The sequence below is a fragment of the Mustela nivalis genome, assembly GCF_964662115.1.
Source record: "Mustela nivalis genome assembly, chromosome: 20".
NCBI lineage: Eukaryota > Metazoa > Chordata > Mammalia > Carnivora > Mustelidae > Mustela > Mustela nivalis.
The window spans coordinates 16,621,909-16,645,686 of NC_139039.1; the positions used below are offsets into that span (position 1 = coordinate 16,621,909).

The 23,778-nt window shown below is 36.9% G+C and overlaps 1 protein-coding gene and 1 pseudogene across 4 annotated transcripts; one reads left to right on the forward strand and one right to left on the reverse strand.

Moving 5' to 3' along the window:
* Positions 1-1,411: 1,411 nt before the first annotated feature.
* ZFP42 (ZFP42 zinc finger protein) lies at positions 1,412-12,932 on the forward strand. 3 transcript variants are annotated; one of them, XM_082715530.1, is made up of 4 exons: positions 1,412-1,568; positions 3,608-3,683; positions 6,713-7,411; positions 11,772-12,932. In XM_082715530.1, exons 3-4 carry the CDS (start codon positions 6,824-6,826, stop codon positions 11,775-11,777), a joined length of 594 nt encoding a protein of 197 aa, XP_082571656.1. In that variant the 5' UTR covers positions 1,412-1,568; positions 3,608-3,683; positions 6,713-6,823; the 3' UTR covers positions 11,778-12,932. The 3 variants fall into 3 exon arrangements, with proteins under 3 accessions (XP_082571656.1, XP_082571654.1, XP_082571655.1); XM_082715528.1 differs by lacking the exon at positions 11,772-12,932 and having other exon boundaries at positions 6,713-8,092; XM_082715529.1 differs by lacking the exon at positions 11,772-12,932 and having other exon boundaries at positions 6,795-8,092.
* Positions 12,933-22,878: 9,946 nt separating this feature from the next.
* LOC309855307 (large ribosomal subunit protein uL15 pseudogene) lies at positions 22,879-23,355 on the reverse strand (annotated as a pseudogene). Its single transcript has one exon. The product of its transcript is annotated as a large ribosomal subunit protein uL15 pseudogene (transcript).
* Between the last annotated feature and the right edge of the window lie 423 nt (positions 23,356-23,778).

Consider the following 23,778-nt stretch of genomic DNA (forward strand, 5'->3'; position numbering starts at 1 on the left):
AATTATATATTAAGTAAAGATATAAATAAATGATATACAATCATTTTTATATAATTTGTATTTGTATAATATATAACATGTTTTATATGTTTAACATATATTATCTATACATATAAAGTATATATAAGTGATTATGTCACTTATTTATGTTTTTATTCATATATATAAATAATGGTGATTCCTTAGAAAGAGGAAGAGAAAGAGAGATACCTACAGTGAGAAGGGGGACTTTTAAAGAACAATGGCATTGCCATTTAAAGGCTTGGAAAGAATTGTCTATTGGGATTCTTGAAGTGGTGTTTTTATTGAAACCTAAAACATTAACATTTTTATCACCAAAAAAAAAAACAAAAACAAAAGGCTGCTGAAAACCGAACTGAAAACTTGTCTGTACAGTTTATACAGACCGTACCACAGAGAACAGGAGAGAAGTAGTTTCTGACAATCTCTGCCTTCAGAAACTCATCTACAAATAATATGTTCCAAGGTAAGGAGCAAGGAAGCTTTATGTAATTTCAGTTTCATATGGATGAGGACCTGGTATGCCTAGTGAGGGAGACGACAGAAAAATACTGTAGAAAAACAGTTTACATATTTCCCCTCCTGGAAATAATCTTTTACTTTCCGATATTACAATTGATAATTATTCTAAACAGATTTAAAAAAAAAAGTGTGGAGAACTGTTCCCAGATATATATGTGAATTGCAGACCAGCTTCAAGTAAAATTTAAGAGGTTTTTAAACATTGATTTGGGTTTTTGTTTTAATGGTCTGTGTGCTTACACGAACTATTAAACTTCACTAGACCATAGCCAATGGCGAATGTTGATTGACCGCGGCTTTCAAAGTGAGTTGTGTTACCTTTAGGGATATGAACAGTCACATTAATGGCTGAAAAAGAAAAAGCAGTTAATTCTGGGGCTGGAGGTAGAGTGGGGTGGGGACTGGAGTTTGGGGGAGGGTAAGAGAGAGTGCGGGGCAAGGTGTGGTATGCTTTTAGGTAAAACACTACTTCTAAAGGGTAAAACTGCCTCTACCTCTGGATTTTCATTTCATTGATAAGTAACTGTTTAAATACGATTATACCTACTTTTATTTGTTCAAGAGACATTTACTGAGGGCCTACTACACGGGAAAGCTAGGCGATTGGGGTTCACAGAGGTTTGCCCACGTGGTAATGGCCCAGCGCCCGGGGACTGACTCGCAGAGGGAGGAGTCACCCCCGTAAGGAAGGCGCTCCTCTGAAGGTGACCGCTAGAGGCCGGGTCTAGGCGGCCTACACCGACCTGGGCGGCCTACCCCGACCTGGGCAGAGCAGAGCTACACCCGCCACCACGCCCACTGCTACCAGATAGCTCTACCTTTGAAGGTTTGATAGAGCTGTTCCTAAACTAATCAATGCGGGGCGCTGAACTGTAGGTGTAGCCTAATTTGAATGTGTCCATCAAAAAGAGGGTGGGCCTAACTGGCTGGTTTCAGGGGCTGTAGGGGCTCGAGTAGCAGTTTCTTCTTACTCTTACTTGAAACCCGTGGGATAGGAGGTACCAGAGTGCATCTTGGTAGCACAGGTAAGTCTTGTTTCATGGACCTTTGCTTTTTTTCAGATCTAGGAGGAAAGGTATTGAGTTCACTCCTTAGAATGTATTTTTAACATGAGTTAAAGGTTTTGAAAACCGTGGACCAGAAGCGTTTTATCCTAGAACCAAGTGGGGAATGGACCTTGGCCAGGAGACTTCTAGTGTTTATACGGCGTTGACTATAGCTGCTCTGGACCACTGGCCTCAAACTCTTAAAAGAGAGAAAGGAGAAAAGTAAAGACCTTTTCTTGAAAGGAGATGCCTGGTTGAAATTTCCTTAAAGCTGCATTCTTAAAATTTTGCTTAAAAAAATAGAAAAATTATATTTCACTGCAACAAATGGCTAGATCTATTTTGCTTTAAAATGTTTATATTAAAATGTTCACTTTTCTTTACAATCTTAAAATGTTCAAATTATTAAATCAAGAGAGCATACCTGTCTTCCCTCCTCCGGTTATCTCTGCAAGTGACACTACCATCTGCTCAATTACTGCAGTGAAAACCTAGGACCACTTACTCATTGACCCCTCTGTTTGCCTTACTCCCTTTACCTAATCCTCCCGCTGGTTCAGAAGGTTCTGTTCTCCCTCTCTCCCGCCATTTCATCTCCGCTACCAACACCTACTCCAAACAAACTGTGCTCTTTCTGGATTGCTAAATAGCCCTAGGGAATTTTCTGCTTTCACCCTGGCCTCCTGAGGTTTATTCTCCACTCACCAGCCTGAGTAATCATTTTAACCTCAGCCAGAACAGGCTTTTTCCTGGTCTGAAAGAAACCTCTGTAATGGCTCCCACTGGTTTGTGAAAGAAATGCAAATGGCTCCCCTGGCTCCCAGGATTCTGCGAGGTCCTCAACCTTATCTCAGACCACTCTGGTCTCTTCCAGCCACTGTGTGCAATAGACATGGCTTCCTCTGTCCTGCAGCATGTTAATCCCTTTGTACTCCTGCTGCGGCCTGGAAAGAACACTGTTCTCCCATCTCTTTACACTGGCTGATACTTTTCTTTTTCAAGTCTCCACCTAATTCCCTCTCCTTGGAGGCCATTCCAGACATTCTTTCTAAAGATGGCCTCATCATTTCCTTTCCCTAGCACACCGGAATGGCTTTTATTTTCTAGCTTTTTTCTCAACCTTCAACTATTTTATTTACCATTTTACAAATAATTTGTTTATTTACATTTATATCTCACACAGATAAAAGCTTTATGAAAACCAGGACCTCAGTATCTTTTTAATGCTTTAGGGTTGGTACCTAGAACAATGTTTGCTACTAAATACTTGTCAAATGACTGAGTAAGTAAATGATGCACCTTGGAAGTACTTAAATCTCACTCTGAGAAATATAAAATTACATTACTCTCAACCCAATATGTATTTTTTAACCTCCAGATTTTTCTCTTTCCATGTTTACCCAGTACATTTTCCAAGTAGTTATATCCACCAACAGAGAATGTACTTGTCATATAAACAGGAATTTTTCCCGTTATAAATTAATAAATTACTATTTAAATTTTATACATCACTCTCACGAACTTGAATATTATGCAAGAAATGCTGTAATGCTCAGATCTGGCAAATGAGAATCTAGCTTAGAAAAGTAAAAACTATATAAGTTCAGGGGCGCCTGGGTGGCTCAGTGGTTTGGGCTGCTGCCTTTGGCTCGGGTCATGATCTCAGGGACCTGGGATCGAGCCCCACATCCGGCTCTCTGCTCCGCAGGAAGCATGCTTCTCTCTCTCTCTCTCTCTCTCTCTGCTTGCCTCTCTGCCTACTTGTGATCTCTGTCTGTCAAATAAATAAATAAAATCTTAAAAAAAAAAAAAAGGACTATATAAGTTCATAAAGAGACTACCTCTTTCAGCCCTGATCTCGTAAGAGTTGTCTATCTAGTTAACAATCTTGGCATCACTGATAACCAACTTTTAGAAACTTCCATACTGTATTCAAAGTCCCACATAATTTTGTAGGTTTGCTAAATCAGTATCATCATTATGATTATTAATGGATATTCATCCTTTCATTTCATTAGACAAATGTACTAAGTCCTGTAACTTGTGAATAAAACAGAAGAGAACCTTGCCCTAGCAGAGCTTAAAGTCCATTAGGTAAGTCAAACCTTAAGTAATCAATACCAGAGACTCCATTCAGTATAAAATAGGAAGCTATGGAAACAATGAGCTGGGGGACCTAATTGAGACAGCGAATCAAAGAAAGGTTGCCCGAGGAGGTACTATTTAAGCAGACATCAGAAATAATGGATGAGAAATAAGCAGGTGCCCAAGCTAATAAGGGAAGGAGGAGTGAGGGTGGGTAGTATTTTACTGAGAGGGAAGAGCATGGCACTTTATTGAAGGGAGAGTTTATTATGGCTGAAAAATAAATAGAGCTGGAGATACTATCTCTGTCTCCAGAATAAATTTAATAAATTTGGAGAGAAAAGTTGGAATCAATCAAATTGCAGTTACTTTGAGTGGACTAAATGGAATGGGGTGGGAGGGGTTATACTGTCCTACTCAAACTTTAGAGTGATTGCTAGTGATTTTGCTCCAAAGATGTTACATTCATTATACCTTTAAAGAGTCAAGAATTATTTCTAGCTAGGAGAACAAGATTTTGTTAGGCAGAATTTTCCTGAATATAGTCTCCTGGTTTAGTCTACCTTTTTTTTTTTTTTTTTCCTTAAATAATAGGGGTGCCTGCGTGGCTCAATAGTTAAATTTCTGCCTTCAGCTCAGGTCAGGATCCCAGGCTCCTGAAATAGAGCCCCGCATTGGGATTTCCTGCTCAGCAGGAAGCCTGCTTCTCCCTCTCCCACTCCCCTTGCTTGTGTTCCCTCTCTTTCTGTCTCTGTGTAAAATAAATCTTTTAAAAAATATATAAAAAGAAAATAATACTTCTACCATTTAACATTATACATACACAGCTAGAAAATATATATTGTATTTTTGGTTTGGTTTGGTTTGGTTTGGTTTGGTTTGGTTTGGTTAAGAGTGTGAGTTGGGGGAAAAGCAGAGAGAATCTTAAGCAGACTCCATCTTGAGCACAGAGCCCCACCAGGTCTTGATCTCATGACCCTGAGATGATGACCTGAGCCAAAATCAAGAGGTGGAGGCTCAACTGACTGAGCCACCCAGATACCCCATACAGCTTGAAAATACACTGAAGTAGCCACATTTAAAAACACCTAGAAAGGATCCTACCATTTACTTTGGGGGTGGGGGTACATGGAATAAAACAAAGCATGCTTTTCAGTTGCTAAAGAAAGAGTATTTTAAGTTTTTTCTTAAATGTTTGTATATATTATATAAAAACATATATATATATATATAAATGTTTAAGAAGAAATCCAAAACTCTTCCCTTAGCAATTTATATATATATAATATTTATGTATTGTATATAAATACATAAAATGTATTTTATTTATAATTTATTTTAAAACTAATTTACATTAAACATTATTTATTTATTTATTTATTTATTATTTTTATATATAAATGTTTAAGAAGGCATTTCAAACTCTCCCCATAGCAATTGAAAAACATGTTTTGATGCTGTGTGTTTTTGCCAAACGTAAATAGCATGATTCTTTTGAGGTGATATTTTTAAATATAGCTATTTAAAAATATTTTCAAGATGTTAATTTTCTCTCCACTACTTTCACATTTACTTTTTTTTTTTTTAAAGATTTTATTTATTTATTTGACAGACAGAGATCACAAGTAGACAGAGAGGCAGGCAGAGAGAGAGAGGGAAGCAGGCTCCCAGCTGAGCAGAGAGCCCGATGCGGGCCTCGATCCCAGGACCCTGAGATCATGACCTGAGCCGAAGGCAGCGGCTTAACCCACTGAGCCACCCAGGCACCCACATTTACTCCTTTTTAAACAGGATTTATTTTTGTTCCTACAGCAGGACATTGCTACAAAGTTTAGAGAACTTCTATAAGGCACACAATTGTAACATTAAGCAAAAGGTTCCCAGACTAACAGATTCATGGTATAACTTTTATAATGCTGCTTTTTAGATTTTTAAGAAAAAAGAAAGTATTCAAGGCCAAATTCCCCTGTGCATAGAAATGCATGGATTTCATTTGTTTTTTCCTCTGAATCGCCATCTTCTGCAGAAGTAGAAACCACATGGGCAGAGCCAGCCTCTCCTTATTTTATTTGGAACATGGCCACGCCCCTCCTTTGAAGCATCTGGGCAGCTTCCATGCAACAAAGAAGAGTTGAACAGTTACAGCATAGACCATGGGGCCCACAGAGCTTAAAGCTCTTTATTAAATTTAAAAAAAAAAAAAAAAATGCTACCCTTGGTCTAGAGTAGTATCTGGTGTATCCCAGGACCCAACATTAAGGATGAATACAAAGGTGAAATAACACTAGCTCATGTAACCATTCAGCATTAGCTCTGTGCTAAGTACTTTGTAAACATTATTTAATTTGAATTTCACAACAGGATTACACAATAAGTGACCTTCACTTCTAGTTTTAGCTGCTGGTACCTCAGTCAAGGCCTGCCTGAGCTCCCTATTTAAAATTCTGGATTTCTTTCTACCAGCCCCTTTGCTTATTCTGTACACTTTACCTTCTTTGTTTTGTTTTCAGGGGTTTTTTCCCCCCAAAGATTTTATTTATTTGACAGAGACAGAGCAAGAGGGAACACAAGCAGGGGGTGTGGAAGAGGGAGAAGCATTTAATTTTGTTAGTTAACATAGTATAATACTGATTTCTGGAACAGAATTCAAATGACACCCAGTATAGCACTTTACCTTTTAATGTGTGGCATTCACAAGAATGTATACACCATAAGGCATAGATTTTTTTTTTTTTGTATGTCCACTTACTGATAAATCTCAACCCACAAGCACCCTAGAATAGGGCTAACACATAGTGCCCAGTAATAGTAGGTGGTCAGTTGGAGAGCTCAGATAATTTGTGGGGATACCCAGTAAGATACAGTTACATTGTATCTTAGGATATACAGCCTATGTTACAGTTCATTCTCTTACTTTCTTGGGTTTGTCAGAGAAGAAACAAATGGAAGCATTTCATTATTGAAAAGTGAATTTGAGGCCATTTTTTGAGGTCGTTTTCTGACAATGGTTCTAAAATTGGAATATATTTTATCTAAAGGTTACTATCTCAAAGGAGGTTTGCTGAAGACAACTTGCTGAGATCACTGTCACTTAAAAGTGATTGATATATCCTGGTGCAGATATTCAAGGAAGAAGCAGACAGGACACTATGGACCAGCAACTGAAGAAAAGGGCAAAGACTTGTGGCCAGAAAGGCCTGGCTAGAAGACCCTTCAAGAGGGATAAGCGAAGGCCATCTAAGCCACGGGCAGTCCAGAAGAAACATCCCGACACAACATGGGCCTTAGAAGATGAAGGTGTGATCTTTGAGACAAGCAATCTGGTTGTTGGAGAAGACTCTTTCTCTGACTGTTACATAGAATGCATAATAAGAGGTGAGTTTTCTGAACCCATTCTGGAAGAAGACTCACTGAAGTCCCTTAACTACCTGGAAGAAGGATCAGAGCAAGAGCTTTCTCAACAGGTTCTTACAGCAAGCTCACTTCTGAAACAATCCTTGAAATGTGCACAGAAAGGGGCAAAACAAGAACTTCCTCAACAGACTGTCAGAGAGAATTCACAGCTTAAGTATTCTGAGTATGTAATGGGCGAGAAGCTTCCTCCTGGAGGAGCACCCAGCATTGACCTACCAAATCCTAAACAGTCTGCAGAATTTGCTAGAAAGAAGCCAGCAAGAAATAAGGAATATGAGGCTCCAGAAAGAATTGTTTGTCCTTACAGTGGATGCCCAAAAAAGGTAAAGAATAGAGCTTCCCTGAGAAAGCATCTCCTTGTCCATGGTCCTCGTGATCACGTATGTGCAGAATGTGGGAAAGCATTCAATGAGAGTTCGAAACTAAAAAGACATTTTCTTGTTCATACTGGAGAGAAGCCATTTCAGTGCACTTTTGAGGGGTGTGGAAAACGCTTTTCCCTAGACTACAATTTGCGTACGCATGTCCGCATCCACACTGGGGAGAAACGTTTTGTGTGTCCCTTTGAAAGTTGTCACAAGAGGTTTACTCAGTCCAATAATATGAAAATTCACCTCTTAACTCATGGAAAGACCAACACAAAACAGTGAAAGAGAAGACGGAAAAGAGTCCTCTAACAGGATAAGCATATTAACAAAAGAGTAATTTGGGGACAAATGGACTTTACTGTTGTCTCCAGGAAAGAGTTTTTTAAAGCAGTTGCAATCCTACATGGCATATTTTTGTTTTAATGTACTATAGTGCTCCAGTAGTTTATGACACCATTTTAGGACACTATAGAATTACGTGTTTCCAACAAGAAGGTCCGTAATAATTTACTGAAAAAGCATAATCCTTAATACATTATGAATTGGATTACTGGATATGGAACTTACTTTCACATGCTATAAATAGAAATTTACTTGTTTTTAAAGTGTGTCATTCCCACTTGTTTAGCTTTTGTCTTTTAGGAATAAACACCATGCAGCGTGTGATAATCTTAGAGAATGTTGGCAGTAGATTGTCAGTAAGTGAATGAGTAGTTAAAAATATTTAAAAGTTCAATTATATTTTTAGCTTTTTTTTTTAATCATTGTAGAAAACTAGTGAAATCATATAGCTAGATTGGAATGGTTATTTCATAGTGTCAATTTATTGGAATCCATTTTAGGTATTTAAAAGGAAATAAAATCCCAGAGATTCGCAAAATCAAGATTTAAAAATCAAAGAGGTGTGTATTGAAAAGTGGTACCATTTATTTGTCTTTGAAACTAATAAAACATTGCCAAGATTAATACTTAAATATTGGTGAGGGCTGGGTTTCGGAAAGTCCAGAGTCAAGGTGTTGGCCGGGGTTAGTTTCTTTTCAGTGTAGTGAAGGAAGGCTCTGTACCGGGCTTTGCTCCTTGGTTTATAGATGGTCATCTTCATGTATACATGGTGGTTTTCCCTAAGAACCCCATCTTTTCCTCTATGAATGTCAATGACCAGATTCCCTCTTAGAAAGAGACCAGTCATACTGAATTAGAACCCATTCTAATAATCTCATTTTAACTTGATCACCTCCATAAAGACCCCATCTCTAAATAAGGCCAGATTCTGGGGTATTGGGGCTAGGATTTTGACACAAATTTTGGGGGATATACGGTTCAACCTGTAATGTGCATTTCCTTAGACCAAATAATTTCATTTCTGGAATTGTATTCCATGGAAGTATATTCATGAATGTACAAAGATACTTACTCAAGGACATTAAGCATATTTTTAATAATATTAACTTCATATCTTAAATGTCCATTAAAAGACAACAGGTTACATAAATCATGATAACCTCTGTATGCAAATATCCTTAAAGGAACCCTGAATGTAAAGGGAAAGAAATAGGACCACAGTCAGGAAAGCCACAGAGAAGGAGGAAGCTTGTTTTTAACAGAATTAAAATTAATAAAATAGATACTCTGGGACAGAATCTGGGGTATTTACATTCTGTGGAAGAAAATTCAGAAAAGGTAATTAAAGATTCTGGATAAGGTGGAGGAATTGTTTGGTCCAGAAGCGCCCAAAACAAAAAACTCTAGCTTCAAAATAGGGATTAACTAAATCCCTGATTAAAATGATCTTCTCGGGCGCCTGGGTGGCTCAGTGGGTTAAGCCACTGCCTTCGGCTCAGGTCATGATCTCAGGGTCCTGGGATCGAGTCCCTCACTGGGCTCTCTGCTCAGCGGGGAGCCTGCTTCCCTCTCTCTCTCTCTGCCTGCCTCTCTACTTGTTATCTCTCTCTGTCAAATAAATAAGTAAAATCTTTTTTTTTTTTTAAATGATCTTCTGATGGGCAAAACATATCAAACTTGGAAAGCATTCCCCCCTCCCTGCATTAACATTATAAGTAGTTAGTAGTCAGCATACCATATTTTATGTTAAGATTTGAGACTTCATTGAAGGTAATGATTGTACCATAAATTTAACAGCTTTTCGGGGGGGAGGGGGACACAAAACAGTATATAAACAGATCAACTTCAAGATTAATTTTGATTTGAGGAATACCAAAATACAACCACATGACATCAAAACAGTTAAAAATGAAGGGCTTAAATTTTTACCTCACTGAGCAAACCATTACTATCGAATATTATACAAACAATTTTTTATTTATAACATATTTGGTATGATTTATACCATCATTTTCTATAGAAATGTATTGAGTTTCTAAGTGAATAGGAACATTGGATTTATAATCCATTCGTAAATTTGTAATTTCCTCTAAATCAAACACCTGAGTATAGAATTTAGGATGGGAATTTGCTATTTGATAAAGATGCTGGAGCATATGTTTGTCTAGTTTTTGCTCTGACATTAGTGTGTTTGACTTGGTCCTGGATTTCTACCTCAAGAGTTAAATTAGGACATAGCATCTCTATAGGCTAAGCAAAAAGGGAGGATTAAATAGGGAGCAGTCAAAACTAGATCAAGTCAATGGCGGGGTTTAGGCAGCAGGCTCTTAAGGCCTGGGACTCAGGGCATCAAGAGGGATCAAGATTGACTAGGCCTATATAGAGGCTGGTCTACTTCCATAGATTACCTCTTTCTGGAGCTGAGGGGCCCAGAGCTCAGTATTTACAGCCTTAAAGCTTAAATGTACAAGAAATACCAATTTGGAAAAGGGTGTATCTGGATTCTAAGGCTCAGTTTAATTCTGATTTGAGAATAAGGTGTTCCTTGGCTTGCATTCGAGCTGTTTTTCCCAAAGAAGACCCTTAAAACTGCTAAGAATTTAAGAGGAAGAAGGCATGTGGATGAAAAATTGAAAAAGGAACAGAAAAGGGAATTAGCTAATGCAGATACGTTGTCTAAAATCTTAGTGTTTTGGAAAGGGAATACACACTTTTCTACATTTGCATTCTGAGGAGGAAATGAACACAAGATGTATGAACACATAATCCAGAGAAAACTGAAAAAGTTAATCAGCCCATCTAGATTTTTCCATGTCTCCAAGTACCAGCATGTTATAAACCTCAACTCCTGATAAATGAACAAATATTTCTCTGTTTTCATGCTGGTATTTGGATTCATGCCCTGTATCCTTTTTTTTTTTTGTTTGTTTGTTTTTCTTTTTTATGGCCAAACATACTAGTCAGAAGGTAACACCAGAGAAATAGCTTTCCATAGAAAAATGAAAATCTTAAGGCAGAGCCTATCACTTTCTTAGTGTCTCTAACACATAATTAGTTGGCACTTAATTATGGAATGAATAAGTGTAAAAATACAGCATAATAAGCTTTTTTAAAAACTATGCAGTTCTTAAAATATATGATTTAAAAAGAGCTAATTACTTGTCTTATATAAAATCTGGTTACTGTGAAATAAGGTGAACAACTTCACGAAAGTAATACTTGCTCATTTAAAGAAATGTAAATATATATCTGTTACCCATGCATGTATCAACTCTTACTCCAAAAGTAATCACCACTCTCAAAATACTTCTAAAAATTGTTAGATTCTTTCATCATTTTTAGTGATAATTATTTTAAGTCTCACTTTATTCCCCTTCTCGTTCATCAAAAGGGGCAGGAGACTGAGGGATCTGTTCATGTCCTAGTATCTTGGATAATGGGGCACTAACTTGAATTGAGAATTATATCTACCAAGACTATGACTAATTAAAAATGTGTTGAGACACACTCCTACTTTAAATTAGTTTCTTTTTTCTCATTCTCCAATATGTACACAGATTTCCAAAACAGTCCTACTTGATTCCTTTATTTCACCTTGGCCACAACATACATTAGTATACACAAGATTCCTATCCTCCTCTTATCTAAAAAAATTTTATACAAAAGCAGTTTGTCAAATTCTTTTCTGTGGAATATGCATGTGCAGAAATCCGTGTGTGCTTATGTTTTAATTACCTAATGCACTAGCTCTGAATAAATTGCATGATTACATCCTACATTGGACACAGAACAGTGCAAGATATATTAAAAAGCCATTATATTTGCAACTCTGAGCAAGAGACTGTAATTAAAAGGCAATTGGATGAAATTAGCTTTGAGAGTACAAGAGTTTAAGTAGGATTTGGTAAATGAACATTAATGGTTAACATGTGGTTTTTATTATGTCTTTTGCTTCTTCTCTCTGTGACCCTAGGGTTGAATTTCTTAGATTTCAGTGGACTAGACATGTGAAAACACCTGTATGAAGCTATGCTTTACCATGTGGCTAAAGTTATACCCATAAAAGAAGCCAACATAACTTTTGTGACTTTAGTAAATCAAAGGTATTAGGTAAGTTAGAATGATACCCTGGGCATTAATAAACCATTTTTAATGCTCCTAAGATCTTGGGTATGTGTCATAAAAGCATAGTTCACACTTCCTGCAGCTCAAAATGCTGGTCATAAAATACACATGTACAAATCAAAGAAGGAATAAAACTTTAAAGAATTTTGATTTTCATGACCATTAAATATAAAAAAGTTGTTAAAGTTACACACAATATGTGGAATACCACTTCACCTTTATCTAAGGCAACCAATACTTGTGCAAACTACTGAGGATCCTGCATGATACGGATACTTCCCCTGTGTGGGTGTTGAGGTGGTTGTGTTTATCAGGTATATATATGCCCAGCAGATCATCTACTTAGGGCAGATTATAGATGGCTACAAATTCTTTCCTATTGCTCCCATTGCTCCCCTCTGAGTTTCTGCTGGACTATGAATGTCTTGATCAATAGAGTTAGGTGTAAATGATGCTATAACAGCTATGCCGATGTCAGGCTTGGCTTTTAAGAGGCCTGGTAGCTACTGCCTGCTCTCTTACAACTTACTGCTATTTAAGAAATACAACTACCCTAAGACCACCATCCTAGGCAAAATCCAAGCCACCTGTTGAAGCCTGTAAGAGACCTGGTGAGAACAAGGCCAAGAAGCAGAAAGGAGCCATCTTGTAGGATCAGCCAGCCTGTCCCCACAAGTGATAACAAATAAATGGTAGGCCAATTACCTGGATAGTCCCTTTCTAACTTCTGACCTACAAAATGAAGAACAAAATAAAATGACTGTTTACATGGTGACTATAGCTGATAAAACGATATTACATAGTTCAAATTTGCTGAGAGTAGAACTTATATGTATTAGTATATACACGTATACATATAGTGAGAACATTGTGAGGTGATGGATGTATTAACTAACTAGGTGGGGGGAGTCCTTTAACAATGTATACCTATATCAAATCACAATGTACAGTTTAAAATCTTAAATTTTGTCAATTATATGTCAATAAAGCTGAAAAACAATTGTTTTAAGTCACTTGAGTTTTGGTTTTTGTGCATTATGCAGTATCAGATATAAACACTTCAGAATTGTTATTTAAATTTTATAGTCTCCACTCTAATGTTTGTTACATGTATACTTGTGTGTATCCATATAGTGTATGCCTAAATTCAAAAGAAACTACTTAGTGTATTTTCTAATTTACATATTTATTTAATTTCAGTAAACCACAACAGCAAAGTAGGTAGTGAGTTCCTTAGACCAAAAGAGACTGATCTGTTGGCAGGAGATCTAAGGAAACCACAGCTGCCTTCAATAAAACCAAAACTGAGTTTCTCTAAAGTTGATGGAGGGAGAATCTCCCCTTGGGAGAAAGTTGCTATTGACCAACAGTTTATGTCATCCTGGGTTGCAATAACTAACTACAGCTACCACCTTCCTTATAGGGCCGTACTCCATAATACTGACCCAAGCATAAGTGCACAGCTCTCTTCATTTTCAGTGAAAATGAGACTGGACATTTAAAAGTCCCATTAGAGGCAAGAGGAACATACCACACAGCCTGATTTCTCAGGTCACAAGCTTAAGAGATACCCACCTGTTTGGGATCCAGAGTTAAAAATAGCTCCAGTGATTAATTTTGACCTGAGACCTGGTTTAGATTTCTGACTGAGGACCCACTTAACTCTCCTTGCTTACTAAACTCAGTATGTCTAGATGGAGTATTTAAGGAGACCCCTAAAGTTATCCCATACGGGGATATAGGATGTACACAAAGAAGATCTGGCAGAAATTGTCGAACAAATTGTGAAGGCTTTATAAATCCATCTTTAAAAGTTAGAATTTTGTCTTACAGTCAAAGCATTGAAGGAAATAAGTGACATTATCAAATCTACTTTTTTAGAAAAACCATTTGGGATGCAGGGTGAAAGATTGATTGGGGAATAGGAAAACAGGCAGCCGTTGCAATAATCCACAGGAGATACGACATGTCTTATTGGACCTTGTATTTCTAGCACAGGCATAGTACACAATAAATGATTAATGGATGTTTAAATAAATGCTTGACTTGACACAACAAAGTATTTCTAAGCAGTAGTAAAAATAGAAAAGCAACAGATGCACTAAACATCACTGGCACACAACAATCAAAAGACAAATAATGCAATTTAAAAAAATGAGATTAGGGCTTGAATAGACATTTCCTCAGAGAAGATCTATAAATGGCCAATAAGCTCACGTAAAGATGCTCAACCTCAGGCGCTGGGGAAATGCAAATCAAAACCACCATCATACCACTTCACACTCAATAGAATGGCTATAAAAAAACAAAAACAAAAAACAGAAGTGCTGGCCAGGTGGAGAAATCTGAACCTTCATTCACTGTGGGTGGAAATGTGTAATGAGGCGGTCCCTTTGGAAAACACTGCAGTAGTTCCTCAAAATGTCAAGCATGAGTATTACATGACCCAACAAGTTCATTCCTAGAGAGATGTAAAACTCTTCACACAGAAATTTGTATATGAATGCTCATAATGGCATGATTCATAATAGCCACAAAATGGAAATAAGCCAAATGCCCTCCAACTGATAAGTGGATAAACAAAATTTGGCATATCCACACAATGGAATGTTATGTCAGCCATAAAAAGGAACGTGTTAAAATATGGTGACCCTTGAAAAGAAGCCAGACACAAAAATCCTCATATTGTATTATTCCATTTACTTGAAATGTCCAGAATAGACAACCCACAGAAACTTAAAGTAGATTAGTGATTGCCATGGTCTAAGACATGAAGAGAATAAGCAGTGACCACTACCCGCTTATTTCTGGTGTGATAAAAAATGTTTTTACCTGGTTACTGTAGAACGGTGAATGCACTAAAAAAGACCTGTATACTTTGAAAGGATGAATTTTATGGTATGTGAATTACATCTCAATAAAAGAGAATTGTTATTTAAATTTTATAGTCTCCACTCTAATGTTTGTTACATGTATACTTGTGTGTATCCAAAGAGACTGTGTGACTTTGGGTAAATCACATAACGTCTCTGAGCTTCCAGTCATCTGTTAAGTAGGAATAATACCTACCAGAGATGCTGTGAACGTTAAATGAGACAACAAGCAGAAAAGTCCTGAGCTGAAGTGCCTAAGAAATGAATGTTAGATCTTGTTATTCTGTGTATTATAAATCTGACCTCTAGTGGGTGTACTGTGTCAAAACCATGGTCCTGCCCCTTCAGGTTCTTATAATCTTAGAGCACATTATAGGTGGTTGATATAAATTATATTTATGTTTCCTTAAGGAGCATATTTATTTTTTAAGTGTGTTAAAGATTAAAATATTTAAGGTCAGCATCTTGTAGTTTCATTTGTTTTCTAAAACTTGAACTCCTGTGACTTACACATTTGAAGGTTTTTCAAGGGCAGCTTAAAGTGGATAGATCTGATATTTACGAGGCCCAGTTCACCTTCTCTCCCTTACACCAGCCAGCCTCAACAGACATTTTCTGTTATTAAAGGAACAAGGCAATTCAGAGACCTTTCTCAGTAGCACGGCTTTCCCCTGGTTCCTCTGGCAAAGCCACAAGTGTCCTCAGTTAGAACTGACGGCATCCTTCTAGGTCTAGGTTTTCCCCGAAGTTTTCATTCACTAATATAAATATTAGTGCTCCTTTGTTGCCAGATATTTTTGGATAAAGTGAAAATAACATACAAAGAGTATTCATAATTTTATGAATTTTTACCAAGTTCTTGATTTTTAGTGTCTTTCTGAAATAATAAGTGGGGGATGGGGCTCAATTAATGATACCCTTGTCCTAATTTGCATTAGTGGAGACCTTCAAGATGGTCCTTCTGCCTGGTCTATAAATGTAATTCAGGTTCATCAGTAGGTGTTTTGCAGTGTTAGGAAAATACACTGCCTCTTTGAGGACCTCAAGTTTGGGTAATATTTGAGGCCACTAGGTACATCTGTTACAAGTAAGGTCTGAGACCCACAAAATATTCTGAGTGCTGTAACCAGTGACATGTGAATGACAAGATAGCAAGATGTTAATTCAAAGAGTTCTATTTCTAGAATATAATTCTAAGACCTTTTTAGGTCTGAAAGTCTGTTCTAATTTAATGGTGTTGACATATGATAAATGAGTCATGTTAAGATAACACAGTAAAAGGTAAGAAAGATAAATTACTGTTTTATTGTTATTATTGCTTTATTATTACTAATGACTTAGAGACGCAATTTCAAAAACCATGGTCTTGGCTTTGGAGGAAATTCTAGGTGTCTAGAGTGGTTAAATATTATAAAGATACACATTCACATTTGCAAAGTGCTTTGAAAATGAAAGGTGAAGTGTGAGCACAAAATGCGATGGAAAATGGAACTGAATGTTATCTTTGCCAAAATCCATAGTTGAAGCTTGAACCTCTAGTACCTCAGAATATGAGATAAAGCTTTTACAATGTGACTCAGGTAAAATGAGGTACTTAGGATGGGCCCTGATTCAGTCAGACTGCGGTCTTTATAAAAAGAGAAAATCTGGACGCACAGAAGAGACCCCAAGGATGGGTGCCCACGAATGAATGGCCTTGTGAGGACACAGACGGAAGGCAACTACCTACAAGCCAAGAGAGAACTTGAGGGAAGGGTGGGAACAAAACAAAATAAAACAAAACCTGCTGACACCTTCATCTTGAATTTCAGACCTCCAGAATGTGAGAAAATAAATATCTGTTGTTTAAGCCACCCAATCTGTGGCATGTTATTACAACTCGAAGAGATTACACAGGCCACTTTGTGGAAGTGCAGTCAGAGGAAAAAGTAGGAGCAAAGGCACGGAGGCCAGAAGCAGCACAGCACAGGCAGGAATAAACGCTGGGCAAGAAGTTCCAGAGAATAGACTAGAGGTGTGCATGGGTGCCTTGGGCTAACGAGATCTTCATACTGTGCTGAGGATCTTTAAGTTCTCACAAGTAGAAACTTAAGCCTTTGAAGGGAGAGCTCTAGGTCACTGGGGATGGTTTTGTTTTGTTTCCTTTTAGTTGCTTTTAAGAACTGAGAATATTTTCAAGAAATGTAGCAAAGTATAAAGCATAAATAAGAGTAAAATACACTAAAATTTTTACCAACTAGAAGGAAACTACTGGTGAATACATTCCTTAAATATCAGAGAGTTTATTCAGAAGAACAATACGTTCAGATCTACATGTTATGTCTAACACTATCATTGTGACCTGTGGATGTCAGCATCTGTGAAGCAGGGGAGAACAACAGATTGAGAAGATAGCTCTATTTGGAAAAGACACAGAAAGCCTGAAAAAAGGCAAATACTGTAAGGATAAAGAAGAAAGAGATGAATAAGGTAATGTGCAGGTGAAATCATCAGGCCTATGGTGATGCATGTGAGGAGGAAGAAACTTCTGGAATGGTCCTTAGGTTTCCAGTTTGGAAGAGTGAGTAGGCTGTTGATACCAGGAAGGGAAACGGAAGCTAAAAATGAAGGAGGAGGAGCAAGGAGAAACTATGTTATATGTTCAGTTTAAGAAGAGACTCAATGTGTGTATTGGGATAAGAATAAGAATCACTATAAATCAAATTTGGGGAAGCTAAGAATTCACATTCCACAATTTTATGGACTTCTTAAGACAGTTAAACTCTACATTGCAAAATAAATAAATAAGTAAATAAATCAGAGTAAATAAATCAAAGAGGATAAGTAGTATTTTAACAGATTAAATGTGAGATAGTTTCATTACATTTTCAACCCACCAGATTGACTAATAAGCCCATGGCAAACCTGAAACATGTAAAATCAAAATCAAAACAGATCAAAGTCATTTTTCTGCAGCAGTCAAATATTTATTTGCACATAAGATAGATATGATCGAGAATGTCCAGCCAATCTTTAAAATAATTAGGAATTCAAAGACCTGCTATCTAGAAATTTCTCTAGTCAAAGAAATAACCATAGTTGTAAAATAGCTGACAAGCCATTTATTAAAACAGCAGGCAACTAATGCTTCTCCTTGTTACAAGGTTACATTATAAATCAACTTAGAGGGGCAAAACCTTGTAGGAGACCTGTAGGAGGATGAGCAGAACAATTTAAACTATAAAAAAAAAAAGTCCTAAAGTGCATATCTTACTTACAGAAAGAACGAGGTTTAAAAGGATGATAATTAACAGAAATTGACACAGCTGGCATCCAGCAAGTTTCAATTGCAAAGATCATATAAATTGATTTATAATGTTCCCATGTGACTAATGAAAGTAGATTGGTGACCATATTGTTCTAAATGATTGCATTAGAGAACATTATTACTTTAGAGAAGCTCACATTAATAATAAAATCATTATCACCAAGGAATAAATAAAGTAATACTTTCCAGAATCAACGTGTTGGATTTTAACACTCATACTTTATTATTATTAACCGTCTTTCAAAATGATTAAAATGAAAACTTCAAAGAAGCATCAGTTCTGTTCTTCATTTTATTTTTCCCTTGGAAGAAAGGAGGATTCAAACCTTCCTGATGTCAGCACTTAGAAAGGTTAATTATTCATACAGAACAATGAAGAGGAAGCACTAGATTTAATTGGACACATGCTTCTCACATTTAAAGATAGGGGAGTAGATAATGATGTCCCTTTTGTGTCCTTCCAAAAGAAATATGGGGAGCTGATAAGGTCTCACATAAGTCTTAAAGGAAGAAAATGTAGAGCATGCATTTTCGTAAATCACTTACTCATTAAGGAAAAAACTCAGAAGAAATGTAGTCTCAATAAAATGTAATCCTTTCACAGAGCTTAGATATGATCAAATTTAAATATCTTACTTTGGAAACAGTAAATTTGACATCACCAGCCTCTAGAGACTAGTAGGAAATTCTGACATATAAAGTTTTATCTAAATACAGGGACTTTCTGGTCAAGGAAATAGTTAAAAGTAATGAACAAACAAAAAAATTGGACCACAGAGCATTCCACCAATGAATTCTGGTGAAAGCTTACATGGAAATGGTGACAGTAATATTCTTTTGCTCAAAGTAAATAAACTATACTGTAAACTGCATGAAGAAAGATAAACTAAAACTTTCTGTTTATCTCTGTATCTCCTGTGCCTACCGTAGGATCTAGTATGTAGTAGGCAGGGACTAAACTATATGTTGAAAGAACGAACTTTGGAAAGGTCAATTCTAGGACATGTACTGACAAGAAGTAATAAGTATTCTTAGAGCAAAAACCATTCATTTACCAAATTATTTTTTAATGCAAATGCATTTTTGACGTATTAGATGCAGACAAATGTATAGATCCTGAAGTCCCTTGCCTTCCACTTGCCCCTTTCCAGACATTATCCACCCTCACCCAAAACCACTCCGCTGACCTCTAACACCACTGTTACTGTTAATGGCATCTGGGAAGTTTCTGGTTTAAGGCTGTTATAAATAATACTGCTATGAATATTCTTGTGTCTTTTCTTATGTCTTTGGAGAAAAAAATGTTCTCATTTCTTCTGAATATAATTAGAAATGGAACTGCTCATTCTTTGGATATGTATATGACGAACTTTAAAAGATATTTTCAGTTTTCTAAAGCGAGAGGGAAAATTCCTCTAAAGAGTTGTCTTACGTGATGGGTGGGAGTCCTTTTTATTAGTTGTGTGTGTGCTCAGTTCCCTCTCCCATGAACCAGGTCTCCAACATTCTCTATTTGGTCTACCCTCCCTGGTGATCTCATCCAGTTTTAGGCCTTCATTTTATTATTTTTTTTAAGATTTTGTTTATTTATTTGTTTATTTACTAGCAAGAGTGCGAGCAAAAGCAGCAGCAGGGTTGGCGGGGGAGAGGGAGAGTCAGCAGGAAGTCTGATGCGAGGCTTGATCCCAAAACCCTGGGATGGTGACTTGAGCTGAAGGTAGATGCTTTACCGACTGAGCCACCCAGGCACCCTCTGTTTTAGGCCTTTAAATGCCTTCTGTGGGTAACATAATTCCTCAAATGTATACTACCTACTTATCACCTCCACTTAAAAATCTTCTATGAATCTCAAATTCAACAAGTCTTTATCTCTACACTTCAAATTCCCCTCCTTCCACTCTCTTCTGGTGTTACTCTTGCATGCTCAGACTCCTCTCTGTCCACACTGACCTCCTTATTCCACAAGGAAGGTGTAAGTATGTTCCCACTTCAAGGCCTTTTTATACGTGCTGTTGTCTCTTTCTTCTGTCTGGAAGACTCCAGATATCCACCCAACTGGATTCCCCACCCCATAATCTTCATTAAGTCTTTCAGGGAAACTTCTCAGAAAGATCTCATCTAATTAATGTTTTCTGCTTTATCACTCATCACCATCTAATATATATTTTCTTGTTTATTTGTGTTATTTTCTCTCTCTCTCCTCTGAAATGTGAACTCTATGAGGGCAGGAATGTTGGTTCACTTCTGTATACTCCATGAGTTCAGTAACTTTGTTTTGTTTTTGCTATATCCTAAACACCAGTAAGAGAGTCTGGTGCACAGTAGCCATACAGTAAATATATGCCAAATGAATAATAAACTTACTGAAATCTTATTTGGTAATGTTAATAAATAGCCTGAAATTAGTGATAATACTACAAAGAGTCTTACAAGTAGCCCACAAAAAGAAATTATAATCTATCTTATTTACTCTCTCTTACATATGTGAAGCCTTCTCACAGATAACATAAAATAGTTTCGAACTGTTGTTTCATTTATACTCTCTGAATTGCTTGGTTTTTATGTGCTGCAACCTTTCTCAGTATCTTGCCTGAGTCAAAATAAGCAATGAAGAATTTTACCCACTATACGAAGATCAGCCTGAAATTCATTCCATATTTTACTCTCAATATATTTTAGTAAACTCTAACACAAGATACACAATGCATCTTTCATATCCTAAGAATTTCAAAAATACAAAAATATAAAAATTATAATTAAAAAATAAAAAATACAAGAAATATTTTATTCACTACAAAACAAAACAATAAGCAAAAGTACAATTCAAGTGGCATATACATGAGTGACAAGGGGTATCTGTACAAGCTTCACTAAAATTCTAATTCTTCTATCTTCTACTCTTGAATAAAGAAAAAGAGCTATCAGTGAGAGTACTTCATTCTTAAAATTCCTTCCAGTAAACTGTATATGAATTCATAGGTTGTATAAAAGTTTGTAAGCATTTACTTTCTACTTATTATAATTTTTGATAATAGAAGTAATACATGATTATGGTGCATAATAAGAGAATGTACAGGAGTGCCTGGGTAGCTCAGTCAGTTAAGCGTCCAACTCTTGATTTGGGCTCAGATCATAATCTCAGTGTGGCAGGATTGAGCGTTGCATCAGGCTCTGTGCTGGGCACAGAGTCTTCTTGGGTTTCTCTTTCCCTCTGCCCTTCCCCCTGCTTGTGTGAGTGCGTTCTCTCTCTCTCTCTCTCTCAAGTAAATGAATTAATCTTGGAAAAAAAAAATAATAGAGAGTAAAATGTTGGCCACATCCCACCCCCCTACTTGTTTCTTCATATGTCACTACTGTTAAGTGTGTAGTATTTTCCCTCTCCTTGTATGCATCTGAAAGTGTGTGTATGTGTATATACCTAAGTTTGTAATACATATTTATAGCATGCATGGTATGACTTTATCTCCCCCATGAAACTCTTGCTACATGTGTCTAGATATATTTGGATTTTTTAAAAATGGGCTACTTTGAATATTATATGACCATGTTTTACTAGTAGCACTATATTCTAGAGGGTTTTCTGTATATAAAAGTCTATCCATTCTTTTTAATGACTGCAGAGTATTCCTTAATATGAATACGTTGTATTTTATTTAACCATTTGCTATCAGAGAGTATTTAAATTATTTACAATGTCTTGTTATTATCAGAAATAGTACAGTAAATCCTGGTGTATGACTTGTGCATAAGTTGTGACTATTTCTTTAGGTCAGTAGTTCTCAAGAGTGTGGGTCTGGAGCCCCCTAGTACATTATGTCCCTTTGTACTTGTGTCAATATTTACACCTATGAGGCAAGAGCAACAATGAATAAGTCAGTCTGTAGTTTAGAACAAGTCAAGGCACTTGTTCTGAACTAGTCATTATATCCTTCTCTACCATGCATCAAACACTGACACTTTTATAATGAAAAAATAATTTATAATAGACTGCATCTAATCCAAAATTATAATCAATGGTTCCAAATTCATACATAAATTCTGTTAACTTCTGTTCAAATTAAAATTCTTTTGACACATATCTCATATGCCAATATTCCTAAATTATACTCATAGATAAGTACACTCCAAGTCATCTAAATGAGTTGATTTGGGCTCTGTGCTAGATAGCCTGCCAATATGGTTGCCAACAATTCTTCCCAACTAACCCTTCAAGCACAGACCACTCCTCATGTCAAGAGCAGATCTAGGGCACCTGGGTGGCTCAGTTGGTTAAGCAACTGCCTTCGGTTCAGGTCATGATCCTGGAGTCCCGGGATAGAGTCTCACATCAGGCTCCCAGCTCCATGGGGACTCTGCTTCTCCCTCTGACCTTTTCCCCTCTCACTCTTTCTCTCATGCACACTCTCTCTCAAATAAATAAATAAATAAATAAATAAATAAATAAAATCTTTGGGGGAAAAAAAAAATTAGATTCTATTTCCTCTCCATTTGAAGATGCGCTGTATTGTGACTTGTTCTAACAATAGAATTTGGTGGAGGACCCATTCTAGGACTTCTGAGCCCAGGCTTTTTGGAAGAAGTTTCTAATTATAAAGCAGCTAAGGCTAAACTATTGAATGAAGAGAAACCCTAAGAAATGACCACCCATTGGGTGTAGTCCTGCCACTGCTGAGCTTTTAGTTGAACACAGCAGAACAAATACCTTCATCTTTTTTTTTTTTTTGAAAAGTACTTGTTAGCATTTAATGAACCTCCCCCCAGGAGGCTTCAAGCTACTAGAATGAAGGTGCCACCCTCACACCCTTAATCTTCTTCTCTGCTCTTCTACTGAAGCATTTGGCCTTCATGATGGCAGGCTGTTTTGGGAGTTTTCTCTTTCCTAAAACTTTATAGTAGCTAGATCGCACCACATCAATGGTAGAAGGAACTCCAGTCTTGTTTTTGGTGGCATTTACCCATGTCTGCTCACTGATTAAGGTCCTCAGTTTATCAAAGTTGAAAGTTGGGCAGAAGCTCTGGTTCCTCTTTAAGTGGTCATGTCTCATACTAACTTTTACAAAGTAACCTGGGGGATATTTATCTAAGTTGATCCTATGGTGATATATTCCACCACCAGGATTACCCCGGCTTCCTGGGTGCTTCTGGTGCTTTACAATGTGACTGTGGCCGTGGCTCATGTGGCCCCAAAGTTTTCGGGTCTTCCTCAGTCTGGATGGCAAGTCAGTAGCCCAGAATACCTTCATCTGATGCATTGTGATGAAGAAAAGTTTCCCAGCTAAACTCAGTCTGCCCTCAAGATTATAGATAAAATAATAAATTGTTGTTGTTTTAGGTCACTGAGTTGGTGTTTTTTAATTATTCAACAAATGAAAACTCACTTTTTTCAAAGTAAGCAATGAATAATTGACCATTCAACCATCATATTTGAATATCTAACACTAAGCCACATGAAGTTTTTTTCAGAGGGAGGCATTTTTTTTGGTTAATATTTTATTATGATATAATCACAAACTCACGGAAAAGTTGTAACAAGAATAGGATGAGGGATTCCCATATGCCCTTTACATTTTTATCATCTTTGCTCTATGATTCTGTCTCTCTTTATCTGTCTCTGTGTCTCCTTCTCTGTCATTCTTCCTTAGATTTGAAAATAAGCTAGAAACATCCTATCCCTT

What these genes read in the sequence shown, in the direction of transcription:
- ZFP42 (XM_082715528.1), top strand. Translation starts at nt 6,824, where the DNA reads ATGGACCAGCAACTGAAGAAAAGGGCAAAGACTTGTGGCCAGAAAGGC.